This window comes from Hydra vulgaris, chromosome 09 (assembly GCF_038396675.1).
Source record: "Hydra vulgaris chromosome 09, alternate assembly HydraT2T_AEP".
NCBI classification, from domain to species: domain Eukaryota; kingdom Metazoa; phylum Cnidaria; class Hydrozoa; order Anthoathecata; family Hydridae; genus Hydra; species Hydra vulgaris.
Window position 1 is genome coordinate 15,609,061 of NC_088928.1, and position 23,461 is coordinate 15,632,521.

General features: G+C 24.9%; 1 protein-coding gene across 2 annotated transcripts in view; it reads left to right on the forward strand.

Moving 5' to 3' along the window:
- Window positions 1–23,461, forward strand: part of LOC100197286 (WD repeat-containing protein 27) — a 74,615-nt gene that overhangs the window by 23,559 nt on the left and 27,595 nt on the right. For both annotated transcript variants that reach the window (XR_010640671.1, XM_065804825.1), the window contains exons 6-13: window positions 5,987–6,057; window positions 13,367–13,436; window positions 13,629–13,719; window positions 17,861–17,964; window positions 21,420–21,475; window positions 21,558–21,658; window positions 21,982–22,040; window positions 23,244–23,391. Coding sequence is in view for 1 of the 2 variants with exons in the window: in XM_065804825.1 (XP_065660897.1) it covers window positions 5,987–6,057; window positions 13,367–13,436; window positions 13,629–13,719; window positions 17,861–17,964; window positions 21,420–21,475; window positions 21,558–21,658; window positions 21,982–22,040; window positions 23,244–23,391 (700 nt within the window). In the remaining variant the exon portion in view is untranslated. The remainder of the gene's footprint in view (window positions 1–5,986; window positions 6,058–13,366; window positions 13,437–13,628; window positions 13,720–17,860; window positions 17,965–21,419; window positions 21,476–21,557; window positions 21,659–21,981; window positions 22,041–23,243; window positions 23,392–23,461) is intronic.

The window sequence follows — 23,461 nt, forward strand, 5'->3', positions numbered from 1 at the left end:
AATGATACTACTGTAATAGCAATAATTGTTGTTACAATATTACTATTATTATATTTATATGAATTAAAGACTTTCATTTTACTTTATGTTATAACAACATGACTTATTTTATATTCGTAATACTCTTATAGATTTCTTCAAATTAATTCAATTTTTAATAAAGCCACTGTCATGTTTCATGGTGGAAAAGTCTATGGTCATGCTCAGAATAACCCAAAAAAGTTTGCCAGAACACTCCTTGCTGTAATGGTTAAATGCTTATTTGCAGGAGCTACAGTTATTGTCAGTATAGTACCGATGTCTAATTTTTGATTCTGATTTCCAATACAGTGTTGTTGCTAATGTAATTGAATCTATTAAACAATCCAGTGGAAAAGTTGTTTCTGTAATTTGTGATAACAATCAAGTAAATAGACATTTTTTTACTCTTTTTGATACCATTCTGAATAAACCTTGGAGAAATAAAACAAATATATTTTTGTTACATAATTATATCCACTTATGCATTATGCGTTGCTCTAATACAAAGTGAGGAAATAGGCTTATAAATAAAGAAGCATTCAACATATTGAGCTGATTTTTTCACAAGGCATCGAATTTTTGTTTACATTTCTATATTTTAAAGAAAAATATCTGGTTTTTATAAAAAAACAGTTTACTGTATTTTTTTTGGTTCATCCGGACTAATTCCTGACTAATCCAAAAAATTACATTATTCCAAATATTTTTATTCAAAAAGCAATAAACGCCGATATTTTATAGAATTTTACAAATTATATCATTAACGCAATTTAATAATAAACAATATCATTAAAAATAAACTTATTAAAATTATAAACAAATCTGCTATCATCTGATTTTTTGTTCTATAGTTACTTTTAAAGTTTCTCAACATTCTAATAGATGTTTTTAATAACTTGTGGCTATAAAAATAGTCGTTTTTTTAAAAATTTGACACAGAACAGCTTATCAGTATAACATTTTAGTTCATGATATAGATCTTTCGAGATTAGTTAATTACTAGTTAAAATATTAAATTATTTCTTAAATATTTTTTAAAAACAAAAAACATCAAAACTTTGAATTGTTATTATAAACTATATTGAGATTTCTTTACCAAAAAAAAAATTAATAATTATATATTATAGTCTAACAAAAATAGTCTTAACTATTAACAATAACATTCAAAAAAAACACGCAATAGAAGTACATATCAAATGTCACAAACAAATAATTAACTGTATCTCTAGTGTTTTCTGCCAAGAAAGTTAAACGTGCATGACTAACTTGTGCAGTTTCGCTTTCTTTGTTTCTGGCTTTAATAGTACTGTCAGAGAAAGAACCTGATTGGTGGATACTTAAAAAACCTAATAAAAGAAGCACCATGAAGTATATGTACAGATTGCGACATAGGTATGGTTTTTTAAATGTGTTATTAGTAATGAATCCAAATAGATATTCAGATTTCTCATTTAAAATTTATATATCTGGTCTTGTAAAAATAATTTGTGGGTGTGCGTGCGTGTGTGTGTCTATATATCATTGATATAAAAGGGAAATGTACTAAGTCTATTGGTGTCAGTATAGAGTCATTTATACCAATATTTAGTATTTTAATTTCTCTATCGTTTGATATACCACACATATTTAATAAATCAATTATTAATGAGTTATTAAGATTTTTTATTTCAGCTATTACACAAAAACTTATTATTTTAACTATTATGCAAAAACTTATTTGTTCATTATCTCAAAATGATGATGTTTTTGGACTTGCATTTCATTGATATATAAATCTATGCACACCTGCTTATACTGTATCCATAAGTATGAAGTAGTAAATCACCTTCTTTTAGTTTATGCTCACTCTGCTTGATATATCGATTACCCTGTTCAATCAGACTTTTTTATTAATTGCTGTTCCTCCTCATATGTCCTAATCTATATTTTTTTAGATCTTTTTTTAATCTTTTATATATTAGTTGTTATTATTAAAAAAGTTAAGAATTGAATTTATTTAGCATTATATGTATTTTATACATATATATATATATATATAATATATATATATATATATATATATATATATATATATATATATATGTATATTGATGTTTAATGTTGTATTACCATAATAATACAAAACTCTATTTCGTTTAAGAGTACTTAATAATAAAGGAAGTAAACAACTTTCTTAATAGAGCGATATATATATATATTTTTTTATTTACATAGAGAAAAAACAACTTTTTATGGAACTATAAGTTTCATGCCTATCACCCATGTACTATATAAAAAAAATTAAAAAAAAAAGTTAATAAAAATATAAATTTTTTCTGTGTAATCTGGTTTATTGGATGAAACAGCAGCTTGTTGTACAATATTCTTACTTAGACACTGGTTTCTAATTTTTCTTTGATGTTTTCTTGTTTTGTCTCCATAGAGACGTCAGATGTCGCTCCATTGTATTTTGTAACTTTATTAACGTTTTTTTGTTGGTTTTTGATATAGTACATGCCTGATGATTGCCGTATAGATGTGAAACTTATAGTTCCATGAAAAGTCGTTTTTTCTCTACATAAATAAACATATATATATATATATATATATATATATATATATATATATATATATATATATATATATATATATATATATATATATAAATATATATATATATATATATATATATATATATATATATATATATATATATATATATATATATATATATATATATATATATATACAACCCTCGGAATTAGGGTCGGCATTTGGCAATGCCGACTGAAAGTATTTGAGATCGGCAAAAGTTTGCCGACCTCGTTTTAATGTTTTATGGTTAGACCTTTGTATCAAATAATTTTTGCTGACCTAATGCCGACCTCAAAAAAATTGAGGTCAGCAAATTATTGCCGACCTCATTTTTCCTAATTCCGAGGGTTGTATATATATATATATATATATATATATATATATATATATATATATATATATATATATATATATATATATATTTATATATATATATATATATATATATATATATATTTATAAATATATAAATATATATATGCATATATTATGATTTAATATTTATATCTTATTTAAAAATAATAATAACAACATAATATATAAAATATATTATACTCACAAGAGATATTTACTTTGTTAATTTTTGATGTTTTATATTTAGTCAGAAAAAACCTTTTTTCCTTTTCCACAAATTTTTATTAAATAAAAACCCAGACTTTAAAAAATGTTAAAACTCCCCGTGTAACCACTATAAAATGATAAAAATGTGGACTGCAAAAATATAGTACATGCAAATACATTTTTACTTGTGAAAATCTTCCTTGAAAATGCCTTGTGAAAACATGCCTTGGAGGAAAACCATCAAACAAAAGCTGAGGTTAATATTATTAAATTAACCATTTTAAAACCACGCTAAACTTAGAAGTTATATCTTAAAGACTAGGAACAGTTGTACCGCTCCACATCCAGTTTTTAATAAAACCCAAATCAATGAATTGATTTTGTACCTTGTTACTACAGAGGTAGTAAGAATATTATTTGATTTCTAAAAAGTCTATTTATCACAGAAAATTTATTATAAATAAAAAAATTTATGATAAATAAAAAAACTGGCTACCTCTGTAGTAATATGGTCTAATCGATCAATCTTTACAGACACCCAAAAACAATGATCCAAACATTTTTTTTTCTTTTCTTGGTTTTTAATTTACAGAATGAATCATTTATTTGATAATATGCAAAAAAATTGAGCAAATATGGAAATTATCGTATGTGAGGGTTTAGTGAAAACCCGGGTTTTTTTACCCCTGAAAATCCCGCACTTAAATATGCAAATTTAAAAAAATTTGAAACAAATATTTTTTTATTAGTGTTATGAAATATACGTATCAATTGGCTTACCAAAAAGACTAATGAGATTAAATTTCAATTTGGTGAAGCTGATGAGTTAGTTGCTGATGGGAAAGATCTTGAGAAATGTTAGAATTAAATTGGCTTATTACATTATCTCATCTAAATGAGTTAGCCATATCTCCAAAACCTGTAGAAAGGCAAAATGTGAGACTAGTAATGTGTATTTTTTATGAAGAAATCCCGACAGCTTAAAAACAAACCCAGTTATAAATAGGAGCAAGTTAAAGGTGCTTTTCTGCAAATTTTTATTGATCCGTGAAAAATTTTAAATGTACAAAGAATGTCTGATGACATAAGATTGCAAGATCTTTTGCAAGCTGTCATTCAAGTACTAAAGATAATTGTTTACAACATTTATCAAAAATAGTTGGAATGCATAAAATGCATAAATATTAGGGCAATAAATGGCAAAAACAGAATAAAAACTTTAACTTTGGTAACAGCAGCAGTCTTCTCCGTTTGAAATTTAATGCCAGCGCCCGAAAAAGTGCTGGCAGGATGGTCATTTTTAAGTTAGCCTGCGCGATTTAAAAAATTCTTTTTTTTTTTCTGCTATTTAAATTGAAATAAAAATAGAAAAAAAAGCGCTTTGAATAAATGCAATATAAAATAATTTAAAAAAAGCCAAATAAATGTTGAACAAATGAACAAAAAAGTTTTTTGTTGCGATTTAAAATAAAATCCTTTTATTTTTTTAGCAAGCATTTTTTTATGCGCCAAAGTTTTTGCGGACGTGTGGGTGACACAAAAAGACTTGAGCGCAAAAGTTCTGGCTAAACAGAGAATACTGCAGCAGATGCAACATCTCACACATTAAGGTGGTTTAATAGACTTAACTAGCTTATTACTTAAAACTAGTCAAAATCATCAGTTCATTGGTTCATGCTTGGTGATTTTTCAAATGATGCTTTAAAGAAGGCCTTTGATAAATTAAAACAAGGTGCTGTTAATGCCAACTTTATTTCTGCTCAGCAAGCTGTTGAGAAAATTCATATTAACCATGCTTTTAAAACTAAAATTTGATGCAGACTTTTATGACTGCTCAGAGCATCATTCTTATGGATGTCTTCGACAGTTAACTGAAGAGGAGAGTGAGATTTTTGACATAATGAATGATTTAGAAGAGTCTATGAAACAAGACAGCAAAATGGTGTGTGTTTATATTGCTGGATACATTGTTCACAAAACCAAAATATATAATGTTGATATTTTATTTGTTATGAAATGTATGGCAGTTACTTGAAAGAACTAAATAAGGGAAGTTTAAAACTTTCTGGTGATACTCTGTGTCAGTGGGTGTTTTTCCGCTACATTTTATTTATAAAAAGATTTTTCTGTTATGTTTTGTCAAAAATCAGTATCTGAAAATTTCAGTTTGATTAATCAAATCTATTTTTATCATGCTCTTCCAAAAAAAATTTGTAGTAAAATCTTATATAATATATTTTTAAATAACTATACAAAACCGGTTACTCTGCATTCTAAAAAAGAACCTTCACAAAGAGTATTGAAGCTGCAATTAGAATAAAGAAAAAAGTTTCATAAATTAGTATGGTATATTTATTTTGCGTTTTTTTTCCCCGCAGAAAAAATAGTATTTTTAATCAGCCTCCAATCGTTCCCTTCGGTTGTGCAATTGCAAGGCCTGTTTTTAATATAGCATTGGTTACAATGTAACCTAAAATTTACATAGTAACCTTTTATTATTATTTCATCATCATTATAATTTTTATTATTATTATTATTACTGTTATTATATTATGGTATCATAATCTTCTGTCTATTGTGATCATTAATCTAGCAATGTACTGGTTTTTATTTACTATTTTGATAGTATCTGTCTATATAAAGTATACTATCATTTTCTTAACAACTATCTTGCATTTTTATGGTTTCTTGCTTATTGATCTTATTTACAATAAAAGTGGTTAACTTAAATTTGAATGTGTTGTGCAGTTTTTTTATATGAATTATAAATCATTTTAAGAAATCAATTAATATTAAGTTTTTAATTGTGTTATTTTTTTCAAATATTTAGTTACTGGGTTGAACTCATTAGCTATGCATCCATTTGAGGAGTTTTTTTCTGTTGGTTCAGTTGATGGAACAGTAAGCATTTATTAAGGTCTACCAAACAGTTCAGTAATAACAGTGAGGTTAGTTAATGAAATGAGAATGCTATATTCAAAGACAAAAATTGCATTCTCATTTGCAACTCTGGATGGTTTGGTGGGCCATTTTATCTCTCTCTCTCTCTCTCTCTCTCTCTCTCTCTTTATATATATATATATATATATATATATATATATGTATATATATATATATATATATATATATATATATATATATATATATATATGTACACATACATATATACACATACATATATACACATACATATATATGTATATATATATATGCATATGTATATATATATATATATATATATATATATATATATATATATATATATATATATATATATATATATATATATATATACATACATATATATGTATATATATGCATATGTATATATATATTCCATTTTTAACTTACATTACAGGTACAATAACTTTATCAAATATTTGCCTATTTAAACTGTAAATTAAACTTTTAGCTAGTTTGTATGAAAGCTGTCTAAAGAATAAAATTAGCTAAAAAGTTTGAGTCTGACCAAAAGAGAGTGAACATATTACTAAAAATGCCACTTTTGTTACACAGAAAACAAGATAAAAAATTGCTTTAACTCTTAGGTCAGATTTCTGCAAATCAGTAAAGTGGCTTGTGTTAGAAACTTACAAAAGATGTTAATAATTCTATGCAAATTAAAAGGTGACCGGCTTTTGATACTATATATTTAACTTATGTTACCAAGCAATTATTATCATGGATTTTTTTCATCTATTATTAAGAGTTAGAGTTACATAACAAAAGAAAAATATTTGAATGAATTGAAATAAAAATGAACTCATTCAATAAAAATAATTAACATAGTAAATTATAAAAGACTGATGGCGCTCTTCCTGGGTGATTTTTCATAACATTTATGAAAGTTATCAAATCAAAAACAATTTTTCAGCAAGACCAAGAGCAACTTTGAAAAATTATTCAAGTTTTACACTTTATTAATACTTATTTGAGTCATTTAGAAAATTTAGTAAGAAAAGTATTAATATAATTGCAAAAGCAAAAACTTTAAGTAACAAGATTGATTTACAGAGAAACAAGATAATTTCCACTATTGTTTAAAAAAAAGTGCTCTTATTACTACCAAATGTCCATAAAAATACTAACAAATATGAATATTTATTCACATAATAGAAAATGCCGTTATAATTTTGAATTGAAACTATTATGCCCACAACGCATGAGCATATAGAATTCCTTTGTATTTGAATTATGTAACATTGAGGAAGTTTTAAATTTTAAAATTTGCAATTAGTAATAAGAAAATTTTGATTTGTCGAACATTTTACTTACACTTCTTTTGTTATTGCGTATTACCTTATTCTCATTAGGTTGAATTTTTAAAATCCTGCAAAGTATTTACATCTAAATCTTTTAAATTATTTTTGACGTAAAAACTGCTATCACAGTTTAGGAGGGAGAGGGGTTCAGGTATATGGGATTGTTTGTGACAGGAGGGAATGGGTTTAGAATTGACAAATATAGGGTGACATGATTTATGGATAACCCCCCTTGATTACATTTACAAACAATTTGTTTTATTAAAACAAAATTGAAAAAAGATTCTAACTGATTTTTTTTCTATTAAGAGAATAGAAAATAAATATATATATTTTTAAAATGTCTAAATAAAAATATTTATATAATTCTTATTTTTATTTATTTATCTATATTTATATGTCAACCAAAATAAGAATACATAAATAAAAAAACAATAATATTAACAATTTCAATTACCATTTTAAAAAATATAAATTTTTTTTTTCTAAATTCTCCTGATATAAAAAGTTTCAGTTAGAACCTTGTCAAACCAACGCAATGAAATAAGAATTACTTAATGTCATAATTCATTTTGTTAAAGAAAAAGCGCCAGAACTTTAGCAAATGCTTATAGTTTTAACCTATGTTGCACAAGTTTACAATAAAAATGTGCTTTAACTAAGCAACGTTATTTAAAACTTTAAATGTGAAAACGTAACATTTATTATTCTTTCGCATATATTATTAAAAACTTAAGCTTTTAAACTAAATTTTAGAAAAAACAACACTTTATTGTGTTTTTGTTAACTTACGTTACATAAAAACTGCAAAAGTTTTTTCGGTTTTTTCTTAAAATGTATACATTTTATAAAGTATAAAATATGACCAACAACAATTTGAACCTGTTAGCTCCATTTTCATGCTAAATTAATTCCGATTATGCAAATACATTTATAGTTAAAACAACGTTTTATAATGATACTTTTTTTTATCATGTAGCAATGAGAAAAACTGTAACTTTTGGAAGCATAAAAATGACTTAAATAAATTAATATTAGTGCTAAAGGTATTTTTAAATAAACTTTCATTTTTCTATATCAATCTTTATTTTCTAAAAGTTAATGAAAAGAGAATAAAAATTTACTGCTTTTTCATTTTCCGCCGTGGAATTGTCCATATATATATATATATATATATATATATATATATATATATATATATATATATATATATATATGTATATATATATATATATATATATACAGGGGCTATTTTAGACTGTTTTCGATAGTGTTAACTGTATTTGGGCGCCAATTTAGGTGCTGCCCAAATTAAAATTTGAGGATGTTTTTTGTTTTGTTTTTACGTTTTTTTTACGTTTTTTTTACGTTTTTACGGCAAAGATTATTTTTTTGGGAAAAAAATGCTGATTTTCCACTAAAGTTTGCCGGAATGAGGGGGTACTGCTGCCCAAATTTTTTTCCTAGAATAGGCCCTGATATATATGTGTATATATATATATATATATATATATATATATATATATATATGTATATATACATATATACATATATATATATATATGTATATATATATATATACATATATTTATACACATATATATATATATATATATATATATATATATATATATATATATATATATATATATATATATATATATATACGTCAATATATTGGCATATATTGATGTATCTCTCTGCACTTTTATTTGGTAGGTATCATTTGCTCATCTGCAGATTGGTCTCATTCTTGTTCAACTTTGATATAATTATTACAAACAGCATCTTAAATTTAAACCTTTACATATGAAGCAAACACCTGCTATTTTTATTATTTTGGAAAAAAAAAAATTGTGTGTTTGATTTAAAACATTTTTTCTATAGTCCTAAAGATAAAAAATTTGAATATGGTAGATAACTCAGACAGGTAACCAGGAAACCTAAAACAATTCGATTATAGTCAAATAAAGAAAACATTTTTGGTAATTTTCCGTACCTGACTATGTTGCATACTTGCAACATATAAACTAGGTCTATTTAACAATATCTTTTATAGGAGATTTAGCAATGTCTTATCTTCGTTTTAGATTACAATAACACATATATAATGAACCTTTAATTTTATTTTAATGGCATTATTTTATAATGACACTAATCTGAAATTTAATGCGTTTAAACATCAGTTTGGGTTTTTCTATATAATAAAAAAAACATTACAGTGAGTAATTAAAACTTTCCAAATACAATACTTCTTTTATAAGCTGCGATTATGCAAAAAAAAAAAACTTTTGTGCTTGAGTTGCTTCCAAATTGTAAGGAAAGGTCTAAATTACATGTTTCAAAACTGCTTATATTGGAGAAAAGGTTTATAACCAAAATATTTATCAACAAATCTTTTGTAGCAGATATGAAATAAAATGAAAAAAGGGTTAAAGAATAGAGTATAATTGTATATTTTAACATAGTATATATAACATATATACAGTCGTGTGACAATTTATTATGGTCACCTATGAATTTTGATCATTTTGATGTTTAATCTCATTTTTTTCATATGAAGAGTAAAAATTCATTATTGAAAATTAATCTTTTGTTTAAAATAAAGTTTTAACTCATAAAATCAGTGCTTTTTTTTTTTCTACTGGCAACACTGTCACTTTTGACAGCCATTTTGTATGATGTCATCTTAATTATAATCTTTTCACTGTACACTTGTTAAGTTTTATTACCAGAGTTTTGAATTCGTTTATTAGGTTATCTACAAAATATCTATTTAAATCAGTAAAAATATTGTTTCTTAAATATTTCTTTTTATTTTAAAGTAAAAATAATTGTATTTGATTTGATATTTTTAAAGTTATGAGTACCAAAGTAAATTCTTAACTGTAGTACTGAAATGTGAAATTTCCCCATAACTAAAATCTTATTTTAGTTATGGGGAAAAAAAAGGACTTGTCACCACAAAAAGTTGCGGAAATCAGGGCACTTTTAATAAATACTAATCTTTCTCAACAAGAAATTGCCAGAAAATGTGGTATTTCGCGGGTTTCTGTACAAAATATACACAAAAAAATTGCTAATATGGAAAACTTGATGCCAAAGAGGGTTGGTAAATGTGGAAAGAAGAAAATCCTAACACCACATGGGAAAATAGTACTTACCAAGGTTGTTCTAGTAAATAGACAGGTCAACAATGAAATAACTAATAAGCTGGACCAATCTGGAGTCAAAATTTCAAAGAGAACGGTTCAACATCGCCTACACAATTTTGGTTACATTTCACGACATCCAGCTAAAAAGCCTAAACTGACACTAAAATGATGCAAAAAAGGCTGCAGTGGACAAAAGAGTATAGGAATTTAACAGAAGATGATTGGAAATTGGTAAAATTAATTTAGATGTGTTTAAAATATCCACTTTTTTACACCCAACTTTAAATATTCACTTCACAATTCTTGTATAATATTTTAATGTATGCTTTAGCGATGAGAGTACTTTCCAAGTTTTAACAAAAAAGGCTCAATATGTAAAAAGAAAAAAAGGGGAAAAATACTTATTGGACTGCATCATTCAAACTGTTAAACACCCCACCTCTGTGATGATCTGGTCAGTGATATGTGGAAGGGGAATGAAAAGGCTCTATATTGTAGGGGGAATAATGAATCAGTTACAATATAAAAAAGTTCTGGAACAAAGATTGTTACCACAATTGCCTGTATGGTTTAGTCCAGGTGAAAAAAAAAACCTTTATGCAGGACGGGGCACCATGTCACACGGCTAAATCAGTTAAAAAATATGTATCAGAACAAAATATTCCATTACTTGATTGGCCAGGAAACTCTCCTGACCTAAATCCTATACAAAATGTTTGAGTGCTCCTTAGGAAGTAAATATCTAAAGAAAATATTACAAATAAAGTGTATTTAATAGAAAGAATTATTCACCACTGGAACCATAATAAAGAATTAAAGGAAATGGTTGAAAAAGGCATCAAAAATATACCAACAAGACTTTTTGCAATTATAGAGACAAAAGGAGGAATCACTAAATATTGATCTTGAATATATTTGTAGTAACATGAATAATAAAATTTATTAAAAATTTGTTAAATGTTTTTTATTTGTCAAAAAAATACCCATTTCTTAAACAAAAATTACTTTTGAGTACATAAATCACAAAAAAATATTAAAATATTAGACTTTGAAACTTGAGAATGTGAAAAAATGTGGGTGGCCATAATAAATTGTCACACGACTGTACATAAGATAGTAAATTAACATATTAAAACTATAGAAATATATGTTTATTTCACAAATCTCTATGTTGAACTATGTTTTAATATAAGTTTTGCCCAATATATCTTTATTTGTGATAAAGTAAACAATCAATCAGCGTTATTAATTAATTAGCCATATTTATTAACTTTACAAGTAAGTTTCACAAAAAAGATTTTCTCATTGAAAGGTCTGTTTTAAAAATATATTTCAAAATGGGAGAGTTTATTTATTCTTCCTATTATCACTTCCTTAACTTAATTTGACACAGGCATTTTTTTAAATTTCTAAATATTTTTAAAATCTTTTTTTTTTAAAGTTGTAAATTTTTTTTAATTTCTCATTTTGGAATTGAGAATAAATTAAGATTTAAATTTTTCAGATTTTTATTTTCAATATTTAATACTCTATATAAAGAGCTTATTTTCACAATGAGGTATTAAAATCTTTTCAAAATGAGGTATGAGCAATTGTGATTTTATGTGCCGCTTTAAATATTATTTACTAAAAAAATTAGCCCACGAAGTGTACTTTTTAATATTTTTTAGTTTAGTAACTTTTTAAAGTTGTTTTTTTGCATAATTGTTTTTTTATCATTAGTTATGTGTTATTTTTTAAGTTACATAAAGTTTCTTTACTCAAGTTGACATATAAAAACAAAATTACTCATACGCCATTTTGAAAAGTTTTTCATATATATAACAATATTATAATATACAATACTCATTACTTTACTTTACCAATTTTTACGGTCTAGTTTTAAAGCCCTATTCCTTATTTATTTTATGACCATAACTAATTAATTTGGTAAACTATCTAGTTAATACTAAGCGGGTTTATAGGACTTTATTATGGATCTATTATTTGGTGGGGGAAATTTTTTATAGTGGTAACATAATGTTAAAGTGTGCTTAATAAGCACTACTTATGGCAAAATAATGTCTAAATGGAGAAGTCTAAAGTAGCTTGTTTCATGATTGTTATTGTTTTTTTGTTTACCTAAAAATATAATTCAATATTTTTCTATTATTGAAATTTATACTTGTGGTGGATAGACTACACCACACCAAGTAATAATAGTGGAAAACACTCAAACTAGTATGGTTATAAAAGTTATTATTAGCTCCAACTGATATTAATAAAAAATAGTTAATCAGTTAATTGGGCTCAAAAAAGAATACAAAATACATGAGACAACTATTTTGAAAAAGCATTTGAAAGATAAAATAGTGACAAACAATAAAACAAAGTCTAATAAAAAAATGCGGATTAAATTGTTTATTAAATTTCATTTACTCAATTATTTAAGAAATTCTTTTGTTAAAAAAGTGACTAAGTTCATTTAATTGTTTCAAAAAGTTCATTTTTGTTTACCCTGTTACAAATTTAATTAGAATATTTTTATAATCTTAATTATAATAACATTATTTATAATTTTTATAATATTAATGTTTTTTAACGTTAAAGCAGTATAAATAATAATAATATTTAAAGTATTAACAAAAAAATTTTTTTCAGGAATAAAGTTAAAAAAAAAAGAGTATAGGACTCTAAAGAAATAATAGAACAAAATAAAATATAATAAAATTTGTAACTCTTTACTTATAATCCTTTTTATTTTTTTAATTTTTTCTAAATTCTGAGAAAAGAAACTTCTTTAAACTTATTTAGTTGCATGTATTTGATGCTTCAAATTCAAAAGTCCTTCACAAGCTTGATTTTGAAGCACTGATGTCAAAAGGTTTTTTATTGTTTTATAGTTTTTGTATTGGTTGTTTATCTGATCCATACAAGTGTTGAAACACTTTTTAATTTAAAAAAGTACTCATAGCAATTTTGTTTTAAAAGAAATTTTCATTCAAATATTCAAAAATAACTAGATAAAAAATGAGACAAAAAGTCATGAGTTTGTTGCATGTGTTATTCTTTTTAGAAATTAACTCAATGCCTCGAGGAGGATATTCCATTCTTTCTCTCAAGTATTTGTACAAACGAGCAACACTAAGCATTGAAAATCATGTTCAGTAAGACATATCTTTTTGAAGTATATATATATATATATATATATATATATATATATATATATATATATATATATATATATATATATATATATATATGTATATATATATAGATAGATAGATAGATAGATAGATAGATATATATGTATATATATGTATATGTATATATATATATATATATATATATATATCAGTAAATTCCTGTTGATTCAAACCTACTAGGGACCAAGGAAAATGATATGACTAAATGAGTGCTCTACTCAAGCAAAGTAAAACAATTATTATTGCTTTCAAGGGACTATAGTTATACTATAGAAAACAGTTTGAAATAACATAAGTTCAAGTTAACAGGTGTTCCACCTACCAGAAATTAACTGTATATATCTATCTATCTATCTATATATATATATATATATATATATATATATATATATATATATATATATATATATATATATATATATATATATATATATATATATATATATATATATATATATATATATATATATATATACTATATATATATATCTATATATATATATATATATATATATATATATATATATATATATATATATATATATATATATATATGTATATATACATATATATATATATATATAGATAGATAGATAGATAGATAGATAGATAAGCATACTAATTAATCTTCATCAGCTCAATTGGTTGCTTTTTGCACTATTGGCATCAATATCAACATCAGTCTTTTTTTGTTTGTTGGTTTACTGATTTTCTAACCAATTGCTTTTTTTAAAAAGAATTTTATCCTGCATTAAGAATATAGTTATATGTTAAATAAACCAGAGATTTATTTAACATATAAATAGACTCTCTCTACATGTAATATAGGTATACACTTATTCATTTATTCAAGAAAATTATACAATTTAATATATATTTTTACAACAAATTCACTTCCAAAAAATCTACAATCAATATTATAATAGTTGGTAGTTAACAGAAAGCAAGAAAGTTAAATAACAAGAAAATGGTTGAGAGAAGACTTTAGAAACTGCAAACTGCATTAGTGAGGAAAACATGAAGACAGAAATTCTAAAGAATTGTGTTTGAGTTTCAAAACTAGGTTAATAAAAGTTTTTGAGCATGGTAAAACAGTTATAGTAAAAGGATGCAACTTTGCTGAATGAATAGTCATATAAGATTAAGTAAAGGTAAAACAAGAGTTTTGGGTTCAGTTTTTGGAGTTGAACATGAGATGTGGTACATTGCTTGAGCAGTGACCATGGCAGTTGTTGTAGAAAATAGAAAAGCAAAGCAATCATATGAAAATGGAACAAAAACCACAATCTTTAGAGCTAGTGCAGGTCCAACTACATTTACAATGTGTTTTTGGGTTATTATAAAAGAGAATGAGCATAATTAAAAGAAGCAGCCCAAATATGACAACAGTATTCTATATAAAGATGAATAAAAAATTTATAGAGCTATAGAATGGAATTAGGAGTAAGAAAGCAGGAGCACCATGCTGTCTTAGAAAAGAGATCATATTCAAGACCAGCTGCTTTTTCCAAGCAAATAAAATCTGGTAACTTTTTTGACCAAAGTATATGGTTGTCTCATCTAGCAAATAAAGTCACTTTAGGGGTAAGATAATTTATTAATATTATTAAGAAATTGGGTTTGTGTGATAATTCGGGATTAAGAAAGATCATTGGGAAGATCACTAATATAGATGAGAAATAAGATAACAGGAGTGAAGTTGATCTAGCAGTTATCATTCAAGACATGAAACATTGTTTAAATCTATCCCAGCCTATTGATCAAAAAAAAGTGCAAGGCTGGCAAAAAATAAAATCTGCTCACCACTAAAAAATTTTCCTAGGAAGTTTTCTACAAAGCAGTAGCTAAATGTTAACATGTGTCAATTACAAATGTTTTTATCAAGACACTATCTCTTGATTTAACTCAACCAAGAACCTTAAAGGTGTGTTTTAAGTCAGAGTTATGAGGCAGTGAGACATCTGTCTATGCTTGATTACATGTTACCAGTAGCAGGATGATCATGATGGTTTTGATCCTGACCTGACCTATAATATCTAGTTTTGTAGGTGACTTGCGAATGTTTACATTCTCGTTTTCAAAAAAAAGATGGGGGTGCATACTTGTAGGCAGAAAAAACAAACATTTGGAAATTTTTCAGAAATAACATTGTGATCTTAGTATGTTCTGTTAGAAAAATTATTCACTATTTACTTTTTAATAAGAACTAAAATATTACAACAAGTTGTTATGTACCTAGTTACTCAAAAAGATGTGAAAACTAATGTGGACTTAAAGTTTATAGAGTTTCTTTTGGAAAATCATATTTTAAAAGTAGAAGATGTAGAAACTGGGTTAAAGCAAATGGATTAGTCTAATCCATCTAGTTTGATCTAAAAAAGAGAAGAGAAAAGTATTCAATGAAGCTTTGTCTAAAAAATGACAATTGTTTGACTATCAATGCTGTCATCTGTGGTATGGATCTTGATAACTATACTGAGAAAATACATTATGACACCAAACCACCGAATAATCTACTATTTCTAAATATTGTCAACACAATATTTATAAAGCAGAATTTTAAACTTTTTACTTTTAATTAATGCAGCACAAAGTTTAATTGAATGATTGAACTTGAAAAAAAAGCTTTACTTGAGCATAGTAAACATATTTCATATCAAAATCTAACATCAGAAGAACAAAAGAATTTTTTTTTTAGTCTTATCTTAAAGAATGTTAATGTTCCTCTTCAAAAGCGTTAAAACTTGGTTCACTTACAATTGTTGTTGGATGACCATCTTAATATTGTGCTTATAAAGCTTTTTATTGCTAGAAAAAAAATTTGACTTTACGATAGCAAACTTCGTTCAGTTATAAACATTGATACTATTATACTTGTAACTGGTATATAATAAAAAACAGCAATTAGTTTGCTGGGTAATTAGTTTATTATCTGCTAATTGGAGTGGAGTTTTGATTTACTATTATTAATACATTACAGAGAGAATTCAATGTTAAAGATACTATCTGGGCAACATTCAAAATCATAGCTTTTACATAAGAGTATAATTATCTGGAGGCAATCTAGACAGCTTTCTAATGTTCAAACACATGTGAATAGAGGTATTGGATGTATAAAATGTTTCCCATTATTTATATGACTGTGTGGAGCATTCAATCTATTAGATAAAACCATGTTTAGTATAATAATGCATGTGTTCGTCTTAATATGGTGTAGTTAATTAATGTAAATCTATATTATCAGAGAGGCCAGAAAATTTTTATGTTCATTTTCCATGAATTTTTCCTAACTCATAAAAATTAACTGATTTTCCAATGAAATCAATCAAAATTCGTTGACTTTTGCAAAATTTATTTAATTCTCTGAATTTTGCAGGATCTCCAGCAATCTACTTTTTTATAAAGTAATTTATAAAGAAGCATTTTTTACAGGTTAAAAATCTAAATATATTTAAAGAAGGTTAGTAGTTGTAATTTGTCTTTTTTTTTAAATTACCTAAATTTTTTATAATGGTATAATTTTTCCAAAACTACGCCTTTTAAATATGCTGTAAACTTTCCCAACATTTTCTGTTGATTTGTCACTACTTATGGTTACAATTAGCAATTTTACAATATAAAATATTTCACTTATGATGTTATTTAAGAAGTTTCAAAAGAATTTCAAAAAGCAAAATTTAAAAAGTTTATAACAATTTTGTTGTTTATGTTTTACGAGAATCTCAATTTAAAATTTGCAGAAGAACTACTTGAAATTTAACAAAAATAAATGCAAAAAACACTTATATTATTGGTTATTCTTATAATCGGTTAATTAATCGGTATTAGCATCGACCAAAAATTGATTCATCACTAATATATGTATATATATACGCATATATATGTATATATATATATATATATATATATATTATATTTATATATATATATATTTTTATATATATTGTGTATGTGTATATATATTTATATATATGCACGCACACGCATATATATATGTGTGTGTATTTGTGGATATATGTATATATATATATATATATATATGCACACATATTTATGTATATAATTGTATATATATGTGTGTGTGTATATATACATTTTATAGGAAAGCACTTGAAGAAGAGTTGTATTTAGTTGCAGGTTGCTCAACGTGTATTTTAATATTCAATGCAAGCTCTATGACAAAGTTGGCTTCAATCAGTTTTGAAGGTTAAAAACTCTTTTATTTTATTGTAAATATTAATGTTTGTATTTTAATAGTTATTTATATAAAAAATTAGTTTGATCTTTAATAACTAAATTGGATGTTACAATCATTACTGTGCAATTGAGATTTTAACTTGTTGATTTTTTTATTAAATTTTGTTATGTATCAAAACATGTTGAACTTAAAATTTTACATTTATTAAAAAATATGATTTTGTCAATTGTTTTTTTGTTTTTTTTATGAAATAAATGAATGGCTGGTTTGTTTTAGTAATATTTATATATTAATATATACATATTATAAGTTTGGTTACATTACGTGCTAAATGTTTGTTACCTAATGAGCAGTAACTTTTTTGTAACAATACGTTATTTTTACATAATGAAATGTAAAATTTAAACCTAATAGTCGTAACATTGTAATGTGTGGTTTCTTTAAATTTTTCAAATTAATTTTTTTATAATTAAGTTATTTCAGTTTTATTATATATGTTGAGCTATGATGATGTAGCTACATAGTTATGTTCATAGCTTACTTTAGGCTAAAGTTTATGTAAGACTAAAGTTAGACAGAAGACAAGACATAATAAAAGTAAATTTAAAAAAAATGCAAATGATTTCTGATGCAAAGTTCCGTGGTTTTGAACCACAGAACTTTGCATCAGAAATGCTGCGAGCTAATCCTTTCAGCCATTTAGGTGTATTTTACCACATGGTTTTAATAGTATTTAATAAACAAAAGTTTTTATAAAACAGCAAACAAATGCTATAAATTAAAATTAAGGAAATATGGCCACAATGCACTTTTCAATTAAAAGTTACAACATAAAACATGATATATGCTTTTGCATTACATAGTTTAAAGTTTACATAAGTTATTTACATACACTTTTACTTAGAAAAGTTGCAGCACTTAGAAAGTGCTGCAACTCTTTCTTGGCATTACTTCAGTGCCAAGAATATATATATATATATATATATATATATATATATATATATATATATATATATATATATATATAGAGAGAGAGAGAGAGAGAGAGAGAGAGAGAGAGAGAGCGAAGGAGAGAGAGAGAGATTTAAATAAATATATATGTATACACAAATATATAAATATATGTATGTGTGTGTATATATATATATATATATATATATATATATATATATATATATATATATATATATATATATATATATATATATATATATATATATATATGTATATATATATATATATATATGTATGTGTATATATATATATATATATATATATATATATATATATATGTATATATATAAATAAATATATATGTATACACAAATATATATCTTATACTGCTGAATTAGGTGAGCAGTGTGACATCATACTGAAATAGCCTGCTGCCGGGGGCTTCAGTACATACATCAGCTAACAAATAGCCTGACTCGTAGCGGAGTGCTGCTACATTGGCTGAGGGTTTGGCATAAGGCAGCAGTCTTTTTATTCATTATTCTTCACTTTTTTCTTCTTTTTCTAAAAAAGTCGTATCGATTTAGATAAGCAAAAAAGTGAGCATATGCTTATATAATTGCACTATACTAGATATAGATATATATATATATATATATATATATATATATATATATATATATATATATATATATATATATATATATATATATATATATATATATATATATATATAGATCTATAGTTTGTTGTCTTTGGGAAGAGCGGAAGGAAAAAAGTGATTCTTATGCCAACACATACGTCACTTTTAATTACTTTTGACTTTCATCCAACATTTACATGCTGGACGAAAGTAAAAACCATTAATTTAATTAGAAATAAATCGTTTTTTAAAAAAGCCACAAAAATGCAAATTTAATTGACCAGTATGTTTTAAAAACATTCTGAATGTTTTTAACAGTATATACAATGTTTTTTTTTTTTATTATAGCCTGACTCGCAAGGGAGTGCTGCTACATCGACTGACAAATAGCCTGACTTGCAAGGGAGTGCTGCTACATCGACTGACAAATAGCCTGACCCGCAAGGGAGTGCTGCTACATATATAAATATGTATATATATATATACATATATATATATATATATATATATATATACATATTTACAGTAGGGTGCAAATGTAACCAGACAAGCACATAATTTGAGATAACTTTTGAATGAAAAATCCAGTTTCTTTCAAATTTTCACTGGAATGTCAAAAAATTGATTACAATTCTAAAAACAAATGAATTTTTACTAAATCTAAGCAACATAATCTTAAAAGTTCATTTTATTAAAATATGCCCATGCAAAAGTATCAGGCAGAAAAAAATACTTGAAGTAGATTTTTTTTTTAAAAACATTTTTTTAATTAAAAATGTTGTAATACAAAGTAAATTTTTTTTAATACTTTGTCGAGAAACCCATGGCATTGATTACTGCTTGACAGCTACAAGGCATTGAGTCCACCAGCTTCATAATCATATTATTGTCGATTTTTTACCATTCTTGTTTCAGAATTTTAAATAGATCATGTTTACTTGTTGATTTTCGACCTGAAATTTGTCAATCAAGGTATTCTCATAGATGTTTAATAGGATTAAGACGTCTTCCAAATTGATTTGCAAACCTCAAACAACGCTTGGTTGTGTCAACACTACATTTTACATCATAAAATTCTTTCATTTCAGCATTTAACAAGACAGCACTTTTACGTAGATCATTTTTTGTGGCATGAATTAAAATTTTATCTTTTCTTTCAGATGTAATTTGAGGCCTTCTTAACTTTAGAGAGATTCTATTGCTATTTCTTTTCTTATATCTTTTAAATATATCCGCTATTGTTGATTTTCCTATATCAAACTGAGCCACTATGTCTCTTGTAGTTCTGCCTTGTTCAATTGCACGCAATACCACTTTATTGACAGCTAAATCATTTTTTTATGTGCTTTAGCTTTACCTTTTATTTTTCTTCTTTATTTCACTCTTTTCAATGTTGTTTCTGATCAAATTAAGCACGCCCTTTCTATATATCTTCTCAGCCAATATTGTTGTTATTGATGACTTTAATGCTCATCACAGTAAATGGCTAGGCTCTAATACCACGGACCTTGTTGGCTCTGAAGCTCAACATTTTGTCATGACAGTTTAATATAGAGGGCTTTGTTTTGTGCTAATTTGAAAACCATGCTTATTGACCAGTTAGTTGCAATAAAGTCATAATTGCTTTTGAGTTTCAGCAACTCCAAAAATTTTTGTATGTCAGCTTGCCTTTTGATTGCGTAGTTCAGTAAACGTACCTATGATGGTTCTTGTTCTTTTTTTTTTTTTTGAAGCAAAATTTTACAGTTTTTTTTTACTCTACAGTAAAACCTTACAGATTTTTTTTTTCAAGAAAAATAAATATAGTGCACATCTTTTATAAATGAATGTTTTTAGAATTTCAGAATTTTTTCAATATTTGTTTAGAAACTAATGATCTTTACGTTGCATCATGTTATGCTGTTTCAACATACAAAGATCATGTATGATTATTTGTTTTCAAGCTTCTGACTGTTTCTTTTTTGAATTTTTTTATTCCATTTATTGAAAATATTTTATTTACAGGTCAATATTTTTGTCTTGGGATGTTTTTCAAAATGTGTTCATGTTTTTGAGGCTTCAAAGACATCAAGTCAAATAATAGAGAAGCTTTCTGTTCTTTCTTTGTAAGGTTTTCTTTTATCATGAAATTTTTTATTAAGGAAAATGTATACATATATATATATATATATATATATATATATATATATATATATATATATATATATATATATATATATATATATATATATACATATATATATATATATATATATATATATATATATATATATATATATATATATATATATATACATATATATATACATATATATATACATATGTATATATATATAAATATATAAATATATATATATGTATATATATATATATAAATATATATATATGTATGTATGTATGTATGTATTTGTATATTTATATTACATAGAGACACACTAGCAGAAAAATCACCATTAAAATCGGAGTATCCTCAAAAGAAACTAAATGGTATGTAAGCATAATTGTGTCAATAAGATAAATTTTGAAACCTCCATGTCAAAATTGCCTCTGAGAATAAAATGGAATAAAAATATGTAAATGTTATGTTTAAAAATATGTAAATGATATGTATTGACAAGTATTTAAACTAATCAAGAGATATCTCAGCTAAATCTACAAGAATACAATTTTACAGCTGAAACCATGAGAACTTTCAAAATCAGAATAGTCTAAGATATTTTCGATAAGTATTCTTACTCAAAACTGGTTTTTTGTAATATTTTGTATTTTGTATAAAAATTATTTTGAAATCAAACATCTGAGAGAAAAAGGAAGAAAAAAAATAGAAAAAAGAAAAACAGAAAATGAGAGCAAGAACTTGGCCATGCTTTTTTTTTTATAAATTTTTTTCATTTTTTCTTATAATCAACTAGAAACATATACGTTTACACATATAATATCATTATTATTTTTGCATGTATTACACATGCAGTCGTGGACTAGTGGTTGAACTTTCTAATTCCTGCATAAGAGGTTTGAAGTTCACATCAACTCTATGCCTATGGAAGCACTTTGCTTAACTTGCTTTTTCCCCACCCGTTTAATTTAATAAGGTTTGTATTTTTTAAAAGAATTTAAAAGGTGGAAAAAAAGTTTTAAATAAAATAAAAGAGAAGCAAAATTACTGTGAATTAAAAATTATTGTGAATTAAATTATGTGTAAATTAATATATTTAAAAATAATAATGAAAAATAAAAAAAAATAATATATGTGTAAACGTATATGTTTCTAGTTGATTATAAGAAAAAAGGAAAAAAATTATAAAAAAAGTAAGCATGAGCAAGTTCTTCCTCATTTTCCGTTTTCCTTTTTACTACTTGTTTGTATTGGCTCCTCTCTGGAGACTTAGGAAGGTGAGTTTAAAGTAAAATAATAAAATTCAACCTCTCTCTCTCAAATCTCTAGCCATCTCAGCTACACTCTAAACCATTTAAACTATATTAAACCTGCTAACTACTGTAAATCATAAAAATGACATAAATATCACAAATAACATTTGTCAACTGATTGCTTACAAACACTACAGTCATAAATTGTAAAGAACATTATTGAGTTTAAAATAAATATATGCAAAAGCATTTAATTGTATTGAAAGTTGATTATAACATTAAAAAATTCTTTTTAATGTTATAATCAAAACTTTTTTTTAGCCCCTAAACCAGATTTAGTTCAGAGACCAGGTTCAAAAGTTCAAAGACCAGATTCTCAAAAGGTCTTGATAAATAAGCCTAAAATGCATCATCCTGTTGTCTTCAATAAACAAATAAAATCCTCTGGATATTCTAAAGATAAACCAAGGTTTTAGTTTTAAATTTTTTTATTTTAGATAATATTGTTTAAATGTTATTATTATAGTTATAACCATTAT